The sequence below is a fragment of the Struthio camelus genome, chromosome 3 (assembly GCF_040807025.1).
Source record: "Struthio camelus isolate bStrCam1 chromosome 3, bStrCam1.hap1, whole genome shotgun sequence".
Classification (NCBI taxonomy): domain Eukaryota; kingdom Metazoa; phylum Chordata; class Aves; order Struthioniformes; family Struthionidae; genus Struthio; species Struthio camelus.
Genome location: NC_090944.1, coordinates 139829301 through 139844781, shown reverse-complemented (window position 1 = coordinate 139844781; position 15481 = coordinate 139829301). Strand labels below are relative to the sequence as shown.

Here is a 15481-nt window from a genome sequence, read left to right as displayed (position 1 = left end):
ACTGACTTAGTGATATGTGATAATGCTACAAAGATGGGTAGACAACTGGGCTGTAACTGGATCAGACCATGTGCTGCCAAGGATCTCTCCCGATTTTGAAAGAGTTCAGATTCAGGTTGGGTTAGCCAACACATTTGTTAAACTTCAGTTAAAGACAAGTTTTCTTTCCTTTGCACGTGCAGGTTAACACCACTTTCAGTTTTGTCAACAAGATAGGCCAGGATGCCTAGCTGATGGGAGAACCTTGAGGCTGGCATAGTCCTTCCTGCACTAGAGGTGGGTTCCACCATCAGTAGGGGAATGTTCCTACTAACAGTTCTCTACATAGCTCTTAATTTCAAAGTCACCACAGTTTCACACGACAGGCACCATCATACCAGTACAAAGGGCTGAAGACTTACCTAGGCTCCTTTAACATCATTCTCACTACTTGTTGTCACAGAAACCCCTTAAACATTGCTAGCAGAAGAGTCTTAAGAACAGGAGCATTTTGTTTTTTAAAAAGTATTTTCCCGAGACAGCAAATGCTGTCACCTATAATCCAACAGCTGCTAACCAGCCTGGCCTAGCATTGAGCATAGCTTTGGAGGAGGAAAAAAGTAGCCCCAGAGGTAGGGCAGGCCACATTATTCTCTTGAAAGGGACAAACAAAAGGGGAACAGGTTATTTTTAATCTTTACTTCATGTCCTCAGTTTGAATACATCTAGCCAATCTAAGTGCTTTTCTGTAGGGCAGCACACGACACACAGAGGCTACACGCGTTTTAATACGCAACTTTCACCTGGACGGGGAAGGAGGAAAAGTACTCAACTGTCTGAAGATGTACGTGTTTAACACCCCTCCAAACAGACGATATTCACTGTCCCCATTTTGTGGGGTCAAGAGATCTTTCCTTACGGTGTATAGGGGGAAAGACCGGGGAGAGAAGTCCAAATTTATGAGATGAACCAAAATAAGGATAGCAGTGTGACACCTTTTAAAGGTCACACAAAGTTTAACTAGCTGGTTCTAACGCACTACAGAAATGGGAAGGCAACAACTGTTCAGACCAAAGAACAACACAAAGTACCTGAGCTGAGTGTTTTTCTTGCAGAGTCTCAGTCTATCAGATGAGCCAACTGACAGCTTTTTTACATGCACCAGACTGCATTTTTAAAGAGTTCTCAGAGAAGCAGGACTCCTAATAGCACCTGAAAGGCTCCACAAGTATGTATTCACATCTGTACCCAAGTGCTCAAAATGGACACTGGGCTCATTTTTCTACTAAAAAATAAGCTTAATAACAGAAGTTGTGTCTTAATGCTACTGTTAATTTTAAAAGATCCTTTTTCTGTTTAAATCTCAAAAAGCATAAAACAATAAGTTTTCAGTAGCTCTTTACTGCTACAGTACTGTTACTTCTAGAAAACAGCCCAAATCTGCCCTTGCCCCCACCACAAGCATTAGTTACTGCAATTCTCCAGACAACTTCTGTACTAAAAAGTCTAAAGATGTCTGACATGCTAGCATTTGGAAACATTTCCTTTTAAGTAGTTTGTACTACATTCCCTCCCTCATCCCCGTGACAAGCTTAAGACTATGCTGTTTGGAAGACTAGTGATAACAGCCTTGAGGGCAGCTTTAAGGCCACGCTTAGAATCACATTACTATCATTAACCAGAACAATTCCTTATTATTTGTTCAGAATTACACAAAATATTCAGGAACATGTTTCTCTTTAAAGGAAGAAAACTTATTTTAATAAAGCGACTTAGTTCTGCCAAGAACCTTAACCTGATTGTTTATAGCAGACATTTCCACTACTATTCTATATGCAAGCAGTAGTGATAAAGGTAGTCAGGCTACTGCCTCCACACCTAGCAGTTCATCTACTTCGACAGACTGTTCCTCACCTGAAATCAATGCTGTGAGGACTTCCGTACCATGCAGATGATTGACAGATGGTACCTTTCAATCCTCAGTTATTTAAGATTCTTGGAGTAGACCAGACTACACAGACTGGGATGAAAGAACAGCCACAAACAAAAGCCAGAGAAGAGCCTTTCTTACATCTACCTGAGGAGCTGAAAATGCAGAAGGGGATGGGAGTTGGGGGAGGGAGGGGAAGGTAATAAGAAATAGCTTGCAAGTTCACAGACAATAGTAGCACAGGATTTGGCTTACAGAGACGGTTAAAATAACTGCACTTATTCTTCCACTCAGTAGTACAACCCCATTCAAGAAGATAAGAGGTGCGAACAGCTTTTCCAAGCATGCACAGCGTACAAGAACTAGTCCTTGCATGTCAGTACAAGCAGCTGACGTTTTCTTCAACCGGCTTCTAGAAAATTTGATCCAAGTGGAAAATAAGTCTCATTGTCCCGAAATCGTTATACCATGCGTCAAAAGGCACTTCAGATAATTTACCAAGACCAGTAAGAACGTGTCACCTTAGAGACTGAATCACGTTGAATTTACAAGGGAAGGAAGAAAAAAAGAACCATATTATGACTTGACACTGACTGGGACCCGATTCTGACCAAAGCAACAACTGCATAGGAGCGATTTCAGTTCTCCTCTCAGTATCAATTTACTAGAATTTATATTCTAAAACCTGCCTGAAACCTGTGAAACATTTCATTAGTTCAAGTCTTCAGCTCTGCTAATTTCCAGGTTTTGGCTTCTATTCCAGTCTTTTAAGAGAAACCCGCCAAGACTTAGAGTCACACGCAAGCCACACCTTGCCATGCAGAAATTGCTGGTATGTGGGTCTGAAATTAGAGTCAACCATTTGTTCATTCTCCGCATTGAAACTAAAGCTGGGAATACAGCTACAACAACGAGAAAAAACATTGGATAAGGATAAAGGGGATGAGACACCTTCCCTCCCAGCAAAAGGGTATCAGAATACCCCTCCTAAAGTATACCAGCTGTAAATATCGGCCCAGTAACTGAGCTGTAAGCCAAGTCCCTCCTCAAAAGGCACCTTGTGCAGTCTTACTACTCAGACAGTTCTCTTACCTGTTCCTCCAGGATACAGAGGAGCAGGGCAAGCTACTAAGAAGTTGTCTTTCACAAATCACTTCTGCAAAAGCCTAAAATGCACTTCTCAGTCATATTATATATTTGATTTTCCATTAGCCCTGATCATGAGTTTGTCAAGTCAATTACTGGCATCAAACAAGACTTCCGCTCAGCTAGCTTTTGTCAGACTACCTTAAGCGCTATGTGGCTCAGTAACGCCATCTTTGGTGTCGTGAACGTTCTGCTCTACGTTTTTCTATCCCTAAGCAGGGGCCTGCTACCAACCAACATCATATTAGCATAGCTATTTTTCCTGTGTAGTTAATGGGGAAGGGAGAAGACACTTACTTAGTTTCACAGATCACACTGAGTGCTAAGATCTACTGCCCTGATACTAGCATGAGATATTAATTCATCTTGTTACCTCAACTCCTGTAGGAGCAGGAGTTTCGAGTGGCTGACTCCAGGCAAACCAAATAGATAGTTTTAGCAGATAAACACATGAACAACCTGCTACGGAGATAACTCAAAATGTATGTGCCTTCCCAATAGCAAATGCTAGAGCATGGGGAACCAGCTCCTTCCTCTGCTGCAGAGCAAGAACTCCAGTTAGACACCAACAGGTGGTTACTTGCCTAGTATTCATTTATACTCTCGATTATCTCACAGTAGCTTATTTGCATAGCTACAGCAGATAACGGGCATGGGTTACCTTTAAGTCCTAGAGGATAAATTCAGTCAAATAAGAATTTACAGTGGGGGAAGAAAAAGAAAGCTCTTCAAGTTTCCCAGATCTCATTTCATGTTACCTAACTGGGCAGAAAAACAAGTTTTGAAGTTCAAAACCCTTCCGAGTTCTTCCAATCTTACACTGAATGTGTTTCAGAATATTTGTTCAGCAAGCACAGAAGGTTTCACTTTCCTAGAATTAAACACTTTGAAAAGTGCAGTAGTCTCCTACGGAAATAAACATAAGTTAGAAGTCAAAATCCAATGTCCTCAGAACATTAGTACCTATTACAGACCGATTTGTTGCTGGAAAGGTTTCGATTATAACCCTTATCCTCACTGAAGTTATGCATTTCAGATTAATCTTTTTTTGCAGCTAAATGAAACATCAGCCCGCCTTAGCAACGTTTACACACATATTTCAAACTTACTCTTGGAAGAGATCCATTTGTTCTCGTGTTTCAGATACGAATCCCAATCCCACAAATACATTCATATAAACCAATCCCCTACACAACACCATGACCTCAAAGTCAGCTCCAAGATGGGACAATATTCTAAATGTAAAGAGCAACCTCCGGAAAATGAGGAAAGTTACTCCCATCTTTCCTCCCAGTTAGCTCAATACTAAAGTTTAGGTTGCTAAAAAGGTTTTGGTAAAGAAACTCCACCATTCTCAGACAGGTAGTTTTAAATAAAGCTTAAGATCAGTATATACAAATACTTCTGAACATTTCTGATTCTTTATGAATGACAAACACAGCAAGCCTGTCTATACAGAAACATAGAAAGCATTTAGTTTCATGTTTTGTTCAGCTTAGATAGTAGAGATTAACCTTAAAGTATTTAGTGACCTGTAGAGTAAGTTTGAGATGTTAACACAGGGTTTAGAGACAGGTCGGAAAACTACAGTCAAAGGGGCAGCTTGCAGATCACATTCCAAGCACAGCACGTAGCAACAGTAAAAACAAGCAAACAACTCAGTTTAAACTTAAGCCTCCCCATTCGATGCTTGACCCGCTAGAACGTCAAAAAGTCATCCTCAGGAAAGGGCCTGTTCACCATTGCAGCGCACACATAAGCTGCTTCAAGCTGCACCCTATATAGAAAAGGCAGGTTGAAGTGAATTTTGGCAATTTTCCTGATGAATATGCTACACACCCTTGGAGCAGCTAAAAACTTCCACAAACTGTGTAAAGATGTACAATGGTCTACTAGTGACAGGCACAAAGGTAAAAATGAGTTTTCATCATAGCCCTGAAGTGACGTCTGTGATCCTGCTGTAGCTGAAGACTAACACACCAGCGCAGTTCATCACAAAAGCGAGAAGAACGTAAAATTTAATCTACCTACATTTCAGCTTACATGTTCCCTCAGTTTTTGCAGTAGGGCAAAACTCAAAGTCAGAGGTTGAGACACTGCCATTAGGAGATGAGCGTTCTTCTAACAGAATGGGGGAGGGGGAAGGAAACAAAACACACACCTTTCTATATACAGTCCAGCCAGCTTGAGTTAGCCCTCCTATTTTTATTAGGATAAGAAGAGAAAACAACCACTCCTTACCATGCTGTCTTGCTCCAGTCACTGAAGCTTCATTACTCTAGTCAGGAAGCAAATATTAATCAGCAGTATTTAACCAAAACACAGGGACTACGGTTGGTGTGAGATACCTGAGCACTGTAAGCACTCCTGCAAGACTTAGCTCAAGCATTCAAATCCATCCAACATCAACGAGAGCAGCCCAACCTCCTGAACTAGAAGGAGCTGCCATATTTAAAGGAGTGTGTTTATGATGGTTCTAGCACAGAACAGTTTGACTTCAACTATTTTAAAAATGCACCCTTCACAGTGATAAGGAGACGCAGGAAGGGGAATACCGCGAAAAGGAATGAACCCAGCCTTTCTCAACCCCGCTCCCTGCATTCAAAAGATTGCAAGTTGAAACAGCACAGAACTATTGCAGAACTACTGCTGTTTAAGGAGGAATTGTAACATCTTTAGCGACTCTGCCATAAGCTAGAGCCTAGTAGCTATTAAGCAACAATTAATAGTAGCACAAGAGAAGTTACAGGCCTCTCCTATTACATTCCTTTTGTTATAACTATTCCACTCTGCTACCACGGCTTTATTTCATTGTACAGAAGATTCTTCTGCACACATGCACAGATCATCCACAGCTGTACATGCAGACTGTCAATTAGGTTGTTCCAAGTCTAAAATAGGTAGGAAACTTGGCAGTGGCATGTACTTGTTTTCACCACTAATGATGACACAGCTACCTTAAGGTGGCTTATTACAGATGTGCTCATGCTTTTCTAACTCTCAGAAAGTTATGCAATAGTCTGATGCTCTGAGATTAAACTATGCACTGCTGAAAAAAAAAAAAGAGAATCATACAAGAAAGGTCAACAGTGCTAGAAAAAAGTCAATACCCAAACAGTGTCAAATCCTTCATAATTGATCTCTGGAGTATTTTAAGTTATTAACATCACAACGCTGCCACACACATTCAGCTGTTTCTATAGTTGGAATAGTTATTGCCATTCCCTCCCTTTAAAGGGGCCAGTATAGTAGCCGTTCCACACCTGCCAGTTTATAGTTCCCCTTCCCAGTCTCAAGCTGGTTTGCAAATGAAGCAATTCAAACCCAAACTAGCACAGGAATCTGATAGCTTCTGTTTAATTGAACTGTGCCCAGTTCAATCATTCTGCTTCCAAGTTCAGAGTCGTACAGCAACGACATTAAACTATTCTGATGTTCTGGCACAGCACTCATGCGATTCAGCTTTGCAAGTCAGTACCGTCTTTGCAAGTTGCAGGTTCCCCCCACCCCCCCGCCAAAAAAAAAAAAAAAAAACCACACATCCCGTGGCAGATACAGAGTTACAAGTTCTCAGCTTTTAAGCTACTTTTGGGCAATAATTGTATTAAGAATACTAACACTGCGCAGACTCCAGCCCATCTGAGGCTAAGCACCACCACCACAGAGACACGTCCCTCCGCTGCCAGAGGGCACGTTACACACGAGAAGAGGGGACGGGCCAAGACGGAGCCGCCAGCTCCTTCCCCGAGTCACCTGGCGCTGCTCCCTTCACGGCTGGGCGCCGCTCCGCGGGCACCCGCGCTGCCCGGCTCCCGCCGCCGCCACCGGGCCGGCCCCGGCCCGTAGCCCCTCACGGGAAGGGCACAGCGGCGGGGCGGCCGCGCCGCAGCGGCCCGTAAGGTCACCGGCCCGCACCGGGAGGCCCCCCCCCCCCACAGCCGCACGGCGGCAACCGCCGGGGGCACCGCGCCCGGGAGGCGACAGCGGCAACCGCCGGCCGCGCTGAGGGGGGGGGGGGGCCCCGCGCCGGCCGGCCACCCTCGCCCCCCTCACAGGCAGGGCCCGGCGGCCGCCCCCGCCATTTTGAGGCGGGGGGAGAAAAAAATCGGAGCCTCTCTTCCTTCCCCCCCCCCCACCTCAACGCGCAGCGCTGCCGCCGCCCGCGGATAGGAGGCACCACCGCCGCCGCCGCCCGGCCCCGCTCCGCGCTCCTCGCGCCGGGCGGCCCCGCTGCTGCCGTTACCGCGGCGAGAGGGGGAGGGAAGGGGACGCGTTACCTGCCGGGTCGGGCCGTTGGCGGGCCGGCCCCGCGCGCTGCCCGCGCCGCGCCGCGTCCCCTTCCGCCATCTTGTCCGGGTTTAAAATTAACTCGCCGTGACGTCAGAGCTCCGCCGCGAGACCTTTATCGCCCGCCGGCGGCGGCGGCGGCGCGCGTGCGCGTGCGGGCCGCGATGGGTCCTAGCGCTCTGGCCTGGCCGGGCGGCGCAGGCGCAGCCCGCTGCCCTGACGTTGGTCGCGGCGCGTGCGCAGTAGCGCCCCCTGGCGCGGGCGGCGTGGCGCAGTTCCTTCCCCCCGTCCCCGTCACGGGCCGCGGAGGCTCCTCAGGCACCGGGGGGCGCGAGTGGAAAAGCCCACGCCGTTTTGGGGGGCCCCGTTGTAGCAGAGGCCGCCCCGGCCCGGACACCTCTGTCCTGCGCCAGCGCAGAAGGGCCCAGGGCGGGGGCTGAGGGTTTTGGGGAGCCGTTGGGGCGAAGGGACCAAGGTTAAGGCCAGGCGGCGAGGCTGGGGGGGGGGGGAGGGGACAGGGCACACGCACGACCCCATGGGGCTCGCTGTGGAGCTGCTGAGGTTGCGTTTGGGCTGGACGCCCAGAAAGGACGGCGCTTAATCGCAGTCGGGACAAGCCGCAGGAGCTCCCAAGGAAGGGGCCAAGCGTTCCTGCTGTTCCCTGGGTAATGCCACAGCCTCCTTCCTCCAAGCCCAGAGCGGCCTTACTGCCTCCTTTGGAAAGGCCGGCCGTTAAAGTTAGCTGGGTTTAAAGCAGAAAGGTTTCAGGTCTCTTTTGAGTTTTGCTGTTGCTAAAGGTCATGTAAACATCCGCAGTTAAATCACTCGGTGTGCCCTTAAGTTGTCATCTGCTACTGCGACACGTTTGCCTGGTAAATCAGCATGTAAAGTGGGCAACAGCTGGGCAAAAACCCTTCTCACCGCTGCAGCGCTCTCTGTGCAGGGAGTGTTTTTTCCCCAGCATCTTGAACTAACGCTAACTGTTTTCATCCAGGAGAAGAAACAGTCGAGTGACAGCAATCTAAAAAACAAGCAGAATTTCATTTTGTCTAAACACAGGTGGAGGGAAAGGTCAGAAGAGAGCTCCGAAGGGGAAGCTGGCATGCCCTGTCGTGGTACCTGGAGGGCCTTTCCCAGCCTTCTCCCTACCCTGCTTTCAGTCCTTTCCTCCGGAGGAAGCATGCTGGAGCCTTTGTAACACTGGGATCCATTACACCAGGTGCTGTGTATACAGTACGATACAGTAAATACAATAATCAAACTAATACCATGTCTTAAATGTTAGGTATGCCACCTGCAAGAGTAAAATGTGCAGTCCTGTAAAAGCGTTGGGAAGAACTTTATTATTAAAGATTTACATCAGTGTAAATACAAGCAGAATTTACACTCTTTGTAGAGGAAGATTGGCATGAGTGTCAGGGAAAAGTGCTTGCTGTTGCCATTTGCAGTTTCACTTCACAGTTCCCCTCGCTTATTCCTGTCTGCTTGCTGTGGAAAATGCCTGTCTTTCTAATCTTCAGCCCAAGTCAAGAGGAAAACCTTTTTGGGGGGGGAGGGGAAGGCGACAACATGGGGACGGGACATCAGAAGGAACCCAGAGCACGCTCTACGTCCCTGGCTTGTTAGTTTTAGGAAAGGAGGGATTTAGAGATATTGCACGCATATACAGGAGTTCAGGCAAATAGAAATATCTTAAAGTAATATACACTGAAAGCTAGAAATGCTGTTGACTACAACATACTTATGCTTCAGTAGCTCAATATGAAAACTAAAGAGTTGGAAAAAAGAATACTAAAAACTAAAGTTGCCCAGTTTTGCTGTTAATAGTGCAGATGACCTTGTTTCTGATCAAGGCTGGAACAGTTTACAAGAAGAGTTTGAAACATACACACACACACACATATATATATGTTCTGTGCAATAGGATTTGCTGCTGCTGTAATGTGAGAACAGAAGTCAAGAACTTAGAGGTCAGGAAGCTCAACCTTAATTCTGCCTGTTACCTTCACAGGACAGAAGGAGACGTTTTCTGAGCTGAGGATTTTGCTATCAACACGTCACCCCTTGGCTGCAAAGGTCCCTGTCTCCACTGTGCTCCCGGCTGCTTGCCACTTCTCTCTGAGCCAGGTTAGCAAAGACTTGGCTTCAGCGGTTTCTTTCAATACTAACAGCTGATCTGGCCTGAAAGCTGCAGAGCAGGGTGGGAAGTGGCCACCAGACCGGGAGGGCATACCTAGCCAGCAAGCGCACAAGTTTTTGGGCCGGTGGCCCCTTCAATCAGCAAAGGCACAGTCCTACGCTACAGACAGCATCTCCTCCTGCATTTGGCCCTGCTGGCTTAAAGCTCTGCTGTCCCTAGCTTGTCCCAAACCCACTTCGGGTCAATCTACTCAGCTAGTGTCATCAGTGCAAACTGCCAGTGCTGCCCAGGGCCAGGGCAAGAGGACTGTCCCCTCCCGTGGCTGGAAGGGAAACGGACTCGCCGGGAGGTCTCCTGGCCTTCAGGCAGCGTGGTGTGGCATGGCACAGCACAGCACGGAACAGCTCCTGACTTACCCTTGCAGAGACACCCGCTGGGTTCTAGAAAAGGTCAGATCAGGCTCAGCTCTTTTAAACTTTTCTGAATAAAATGCTTCTCTCTCCCTGTCAGCTAACCTGCGCAATGCTGCTGGGGTGGTGATCTGCACAGCGACACGTTGCTGAGCCCAACACCCACCTGAAACAAGCTGGGGACAGAACAAGCTGCCATCCCGGGTGCGACACCGCTGAAGGGTCCTGGGACAAGCTGAAGGGATCTCTGTCAGAGGTACTGCACTTACCGACGTCTTTCTTCATCCGCTTCGGACCGTAGAGTCCAGGCTCGTTACCAGGCCGGTCTCCGTCTCCCCTCCAGCCTACACCAGCACTGCGGGCAGCCAAGAGCTGAGGGCAGACACCATGAGATAGAGGTGCTTCTCCCGGCAGCCCCCACTGTCCTTAACAGCAAGACGCCTCCTGCCCCTGGCTGCAGTCGCTAGACGCCCCAGGGACTTCTCGGGGGGAAAGAGCAGGGACGCGAGCAGAGGGACAGGCCTGCAGTGGTGGCCCCGTGCTCTGGGAGCAGCTGCAGCCAGGCAGGCGTGGCGAGCTGCCCTCCCACCAGACGCCACCGCTGGAGCCGCCTCACTGGGGCAGGCCTGAGATTTCCCAACAGTCTCCCGTTGGGAAATCCACCCGGATCTCAGGCTTGTTTGCGGGGGCAAACATATGCCCCTCAGAGCTTGGGGCCCTACCGCCCCAAAGAGAGGTGAGTTTGTTTCCCTATGCGTTTTTCCTCGCTGATGTTGCCCCAAGAGCATCTTGCTCTGCTTCAGGGATGCCTTCTGCCTCTCTGTCACGCAGACAACCTGTAAGCTGCCACGTCTTGCTAGAGAGGGCCTGGCACAGCCCCGAACGTGTAGCTATTTGCGTATGTTTGCTGCGATGAGCAGCAAGCACCTGACTTGGGGTTTGCCAGAGCAGAGCCCAGCATAGCGCTGACCACAGGCCCAAACCTGGTTCAACGCTTTCAGCTCTGCGTTCAGAACATGGGAATAAGGGATGCCACCCACTAGCTGGAGCGAGCAGGAGAGCTCGGAGGAAGCAGAAAGCAGGTTGGGAAGGGAGGAGAAAAACCTTTACCAAATCTCCCAAACGTGCAGCTGTCCTGCACGCTCAGGCGAGATGCCTTTTTAGCTGGCAGCAACGCACATGCTTGAGAGGCAGAGGAGAGCGGCCTCTCACAGAGCATTCATTTATAGCACCCCGAGTGGGAGACATGTCCCATTCTCTCCTTGGTGATGACTCAAGAGCTGCTCCTCTGGGGAGGAAGAATGAAATAACATTGAATTTTAGCTGTTGTCGGAGCAGCTCAGAGCATGTGTTGCTAGGCACCAGCTGCAAGAATTGCCTGCAGGTGTTTTCGCAGGAGGGGCTGGGCCGGTCACAGGGATCTCCACATGCAAAACTGGGAGCGCAGCCCAAGTGCCGAATACCTTTGAAAGGGGGCGTAATCCGTTCTCCGCCCAAAGGAGTTGCTGTGCAGTTTCCCTAGGGTTAAAGGTTTAAATCCAAGGGGCTGTGGCGTAGCCAGGGGAAGGGCGGTGGGCAAGCTCCAGAGCAATGCTTTATTTGGTGGTACGGATCAGAGAGGCTCTCTGAGGGTTACCCCATTTCCCCATGGACCTAGACGTGGAGCTGGCAAGCTCGCAGGTGCAAACGGGGAGGGAGCCTCTTCCCCCCCTGTCCTGCCCTCTCTTCCCTAATCGAGGTGATTGAAATTTTCAGAAGATTAAAGAGCAAAGTGGCTTTCTTCTGCTCATGGAAATGAAGCTCTCTAGCCAGCTGAAGCTTTCATGTGCAAGCATTTGCTGGCACTGACTCCTGTCATTTGGCATGAATATCTTCCTCCAGGCAGGATCTTTGCAGGGTTTTTATAAACACGGTCCAGTTTCCATCACACTGTTATGCAAGAGAATAACAAGATGAGGCCACTTTTAAAGCCTGGGACAGATCCTGGCTCCTTTGAAGGGTGCAGTGCTGCTTACAGAGGGCTGCCCCGCTGCGGAGAGACTGCTCTGTCTGAAGGCAGTGCTCTCCCGCCGGCCTTGCCCAGAGGATGTGGCTGCTTCCTCATCTCCTGCTGCATGGTGGGTTTTGACTTGCCTCTGTGTCAGAAACGAGGCCAGCCAGGACAAGCCCTGCAGCCCGGGAGTATGCACACACGTACAAAATGCGGGCACGGTGAAATCATTTTCCAGCCAGGCTTTTGAACTGCTTTTTCTCACCTGGCCTGGGCCTCTCAAAGTATCTCTGGGTCCAGGTCCCCTTAGTGGCGTTTCCTGATGGTTCCTGAGCCCAGACAAAGCCACCGCAGAGAAAAGACTTTCCTACGCCCCTAGACTCTACCCCCAAACCTCCCATCCTAGACAAAGAGGAATAGCTCCAGCTGTCGCTGCGATGCCTGTCAGACGTCTCGCCGAGGTAATCACGCCAGCTACTGAACCCGTACTGCCTCCCTCCAGGGCGCAGAGCCGGCTCTGCTCCATTGGTGAGCACAGCAAGGCACTTGGCTCGAGAAAGGAGTCCCTAGTGTTGTCCACGCTGTTGGCGATATCGAGGTCCAGTCCGCATTAGAGCAGGGCTGTCGTTTTCTGGACGACGAACAATGAAATGATCAGATTAACAGAGCCAATTTGGGATGGGAGAAAGCACTCCACGGTCACAGAAGCATCAGCCTCAATTCAGGGTCTCACTTGGAAAAATGCTGTGTAGACGTGTTGTTCTTTATAACAATCAAGTAAGACTGATTGCTTAACGTGCTGCTGGTATTTGCTAGGCAACTCTCCTGTAAACTCTCTCTCTCTCTTGTAAAGCTCTAGCTTTTACAAGAGGGTATTTGTCCTTGCGGCTTAACCAATCTTTGACGTCGCAGGCCAGCTCCTGCTCTGCAGGGTGAAGCAGCGCTGTGCGATACCGATTTGAGCGAAGCGGTGCTGCTTTACGCCCGTGGAAAGCATTTCGCATTGCCAGAGCCGTGCGCAGGCAGGCCTGGTTGTGTAAGGGGTTGAGAATGGTCACCCTCGCGTACGAAGGCTGCTAATTACGCAGCAACATCTGCTTGCATCCCTCATAGCGATGTGAGTCGGGCTCTGCTGGGCGAGATTTGCAGGTCCCGCAAGGAGGCGGGTGGTTTATTCCCAGGGTTTCACATGGCTCCTTCCCAGGCAGGTTCAGACCAGCTGCCCGGAGATGAGCTGTGCTTACAGTAAGCCGGCAGTAACCCGGCCCAGGCACAGACCTGAACTGCTTCTGGCAGCAGCGTGGGCTCACGAGAGGGTGCTGGGGGCATCCTGCAGGACCCCTTGGCCCTAGTCCACGCCGGGACCTGGGTCTGGAGCGCGGTCCTTAACACACAGGTGAAAGTGCCTCTGGCATCAGACCAAAGCCTGGCGCTGAGTCGAGGGCACAAACCGCTGGACTGTGCTCTGCACTCTGAAGTCCCAGATGCAGTCTAATCTCTGGGCCAAGTCTAGGACGCAAAGCAGAATGTGCCATTTAATCTTTCTGGATTAAAAGCGGCGGATTTAATTAGCTGTAATCGACTGTCGCTAACACGTACAACAACTAGCAAAATGATGGTTAATCTTTCCTCGAGCCCCTTTCTATGCAGCCAAGCAGCACCATGGCCATGGACAACTGCAGTGAGAAGTCAAGTTTTCGCAGCACTCAGAGGACGGAGCTGAGATCGGGGTCCCGTCACGGTTGGCTTTGTGCCAGCGCGATTCAGAGATGCCTCGCCTGCCCAATTCCCGCTCCCGGGCTTGCTCGCGAGGCAGCCGGCTCCTTGCGTCCGTCTCCTGGCTTGCAGGGACCGCGGAGGGCTGCCAGGAGAGCTGCAACAGCCGGCGTCTCCCCTCGCGGAGCTGAGAAACTCGCACCCGTGGGCCAAAGCGAAGCACGCGTGTCTTCACCGAAAAGCACCTATTTGCTCCTGGCGGGGGGGGGACGCTCATCAAGAGCACGCCTGGGTTCTCCAAAAAGCTGCTTTTTCCAGAGGTTGAAGGGATCCGTGTGCTGCCCTCCACGCTAGGGCCTCGTCAGGTCAGTCTCTATACCAGCTAAGGCACAAAAAAAGCACCATATCGCACCCGCTTTGCTCTTTTCTTAGTTCAACTAAAGAGCTCTAGCAGCTTATCACAAGAGAAAAAGCATACAACGGTGTGGCAGTGTTAGTCGGGGGGGGGGGGGTGTTACCTATTTTGAGCAGATCGAGTAAAGGTAATAGGAGAGGGCGAGGGAGGGCACTTCTGCTCCTTTCGCCGTTCTGCCTGCGCTGGACGAGTGCAGCCAGGCTGGAGTGGAGGGCTGGAGGCTCAGCCGCCCCGACCAAATTCATTTGAGATCCAGGGATGGAGACACGCTCGTTTGAACTCCGATTAAACAGCGGATGAGCCCCACAAAGGACAGCTTAAAACATTTGGAAAGGTGTTAAGGGAAAAAATCAAGTGGGATTATAGCACAAAAGAGCCGCGTTAAGCCAGCACGCCTGCCCGGATCAGACGAAACGGCGCACCGGCGAGCCTGCCGGCAGCGACGGCTGAGCCCACCGCGCGCCTCGGCTTTGCAGCGTGTTTGTGTTGAGCAATTCACTGCAAGAGTAAAACCAGGGCAACTCGCGCTCGGGGAGAGGTCAGCGATAACTCGAGCGTCCTTAAGGCCAGCCAGCCCCCAGGGTTTGGGCTTCTCACGCGTCCAGCTTTCCCACAGGCTTCCTGACATCCTCCGCGCACCTTTTGCTCTGCGACGCCTCGGAAATCATTAACTCAGCGCCATGAAATGGGCTCCAGCCCCGGGCGGGCAGCGTCCCCTGCAAGCAGTGCCCGCGCCGCGCGTGCGGCCCCCTCTCTAACACGCTGCTTTTGCTCGCCTGGGGAAGGCAAGGCGGCAAACCCCGGCCTGTTTTCGAGGCAACGCTGCTGCCAGCTGCCAGGCCGGTGGCCCCGGGCGATGATTTAACGCCGGGTTATATAACCGAGCGGGGCGGCCGTTACATTTCCATCCCTGACCTCAGCCCTGGGACATCTCCCACCCGGAAAAAACGCCTGTCTAATCTTTCAGACCTCGAGGGAGCAGCCTCGGGCACCTGACGGGGCTTGGGCGCACAGCCCGGAGCCTGCAGAAACCCCCGGTGTGGGGCGGCAGCGCGGGCTGGGAGCGGAGCAGCTCTGGGCGACGGGCTCGCCAGGGAGCGTGGCCAGCAGCAAGCGCGCCCTTATCGGCGCTTGGCATTTACCTGCCTCGCCGGCTGTCCGCGAGGCGCACTTTTGACCCGAGCGGGTGCTCAGGGTTGCTCTCGCCGATGCAGTGAGTGCCCCCCACCCCCCCGCCCGGCCCTGAGCGCATAGGCAGCTCGTGCACGCGCGGGGCGACAGGGCGGCTGCAGCCCGGAGGCAGGGGATTGCTAGAAATGCCAGACAAACCGAGCTTTGTTTCCCTTTTTCCCCTGGGGAGTTGCAAAATCCACGGCCAAAGTTAAAACACCGACGATACCGTGACCTCTGGATCCGGGCCGAGCCTTTGGAGAGCGTGGACAGCTCGACTGGGCAGAGCCCGTTGCCC

General features: G+C 50.9%; 1 protein-coding gene and 1 long non-coding RNA gene across 7 annotated transcripts in view; one reads left to right on the top strand and one right to left on the bottom strand.

Annotated features, from left to right (window-relative positions):
- Window positions 1-10458, bottom strand: part of ATL2 (atlastin GTPase 2) — a 41731-nt gene extending 31273 nt beyond the window's left edge. For 4 of the 5 annotated variants that reach the window (XM_068940535.1, XM_068940536.1, XM_068940537.1 and 1 more), the window contains exon 1: window positions 7333-7577. In XM_068940535.1, the coding sequence (XP_068796636.1) occupies window positions 7333-7402 (70 nt within the window). In that variant the 5' untranslated portion in view covers window positions 7403-7577. Of the gene's footprint in view, window positions 1-7332; window positions 7578-10161 lie in introns of those variants that run through there. The other variant, XM_009686864.2, reaches the window with a different exon arrangement.
- Window positions 7597-12666, top strand: LOC138066898 (uncharacterized). 2 transcript variants are annotated; one of them, XR_011140568.1, is made up of 4 exons: window positions 7597-8007; window positions 8402-8561; window positions 9354-9469; window positions 9993-12666. It is a non-coding gene; the product is annotated as an uncharacterized lncRNA (long non-coding RNA). The 2 variants fall into 2 exon arrangements; XR_011140567.1 differs by having other exon boundaries at window positions 7879-8007; window positions 9354-10154.
- Window positions 12667-15481: the final 2815 nt, after the last annotated feature.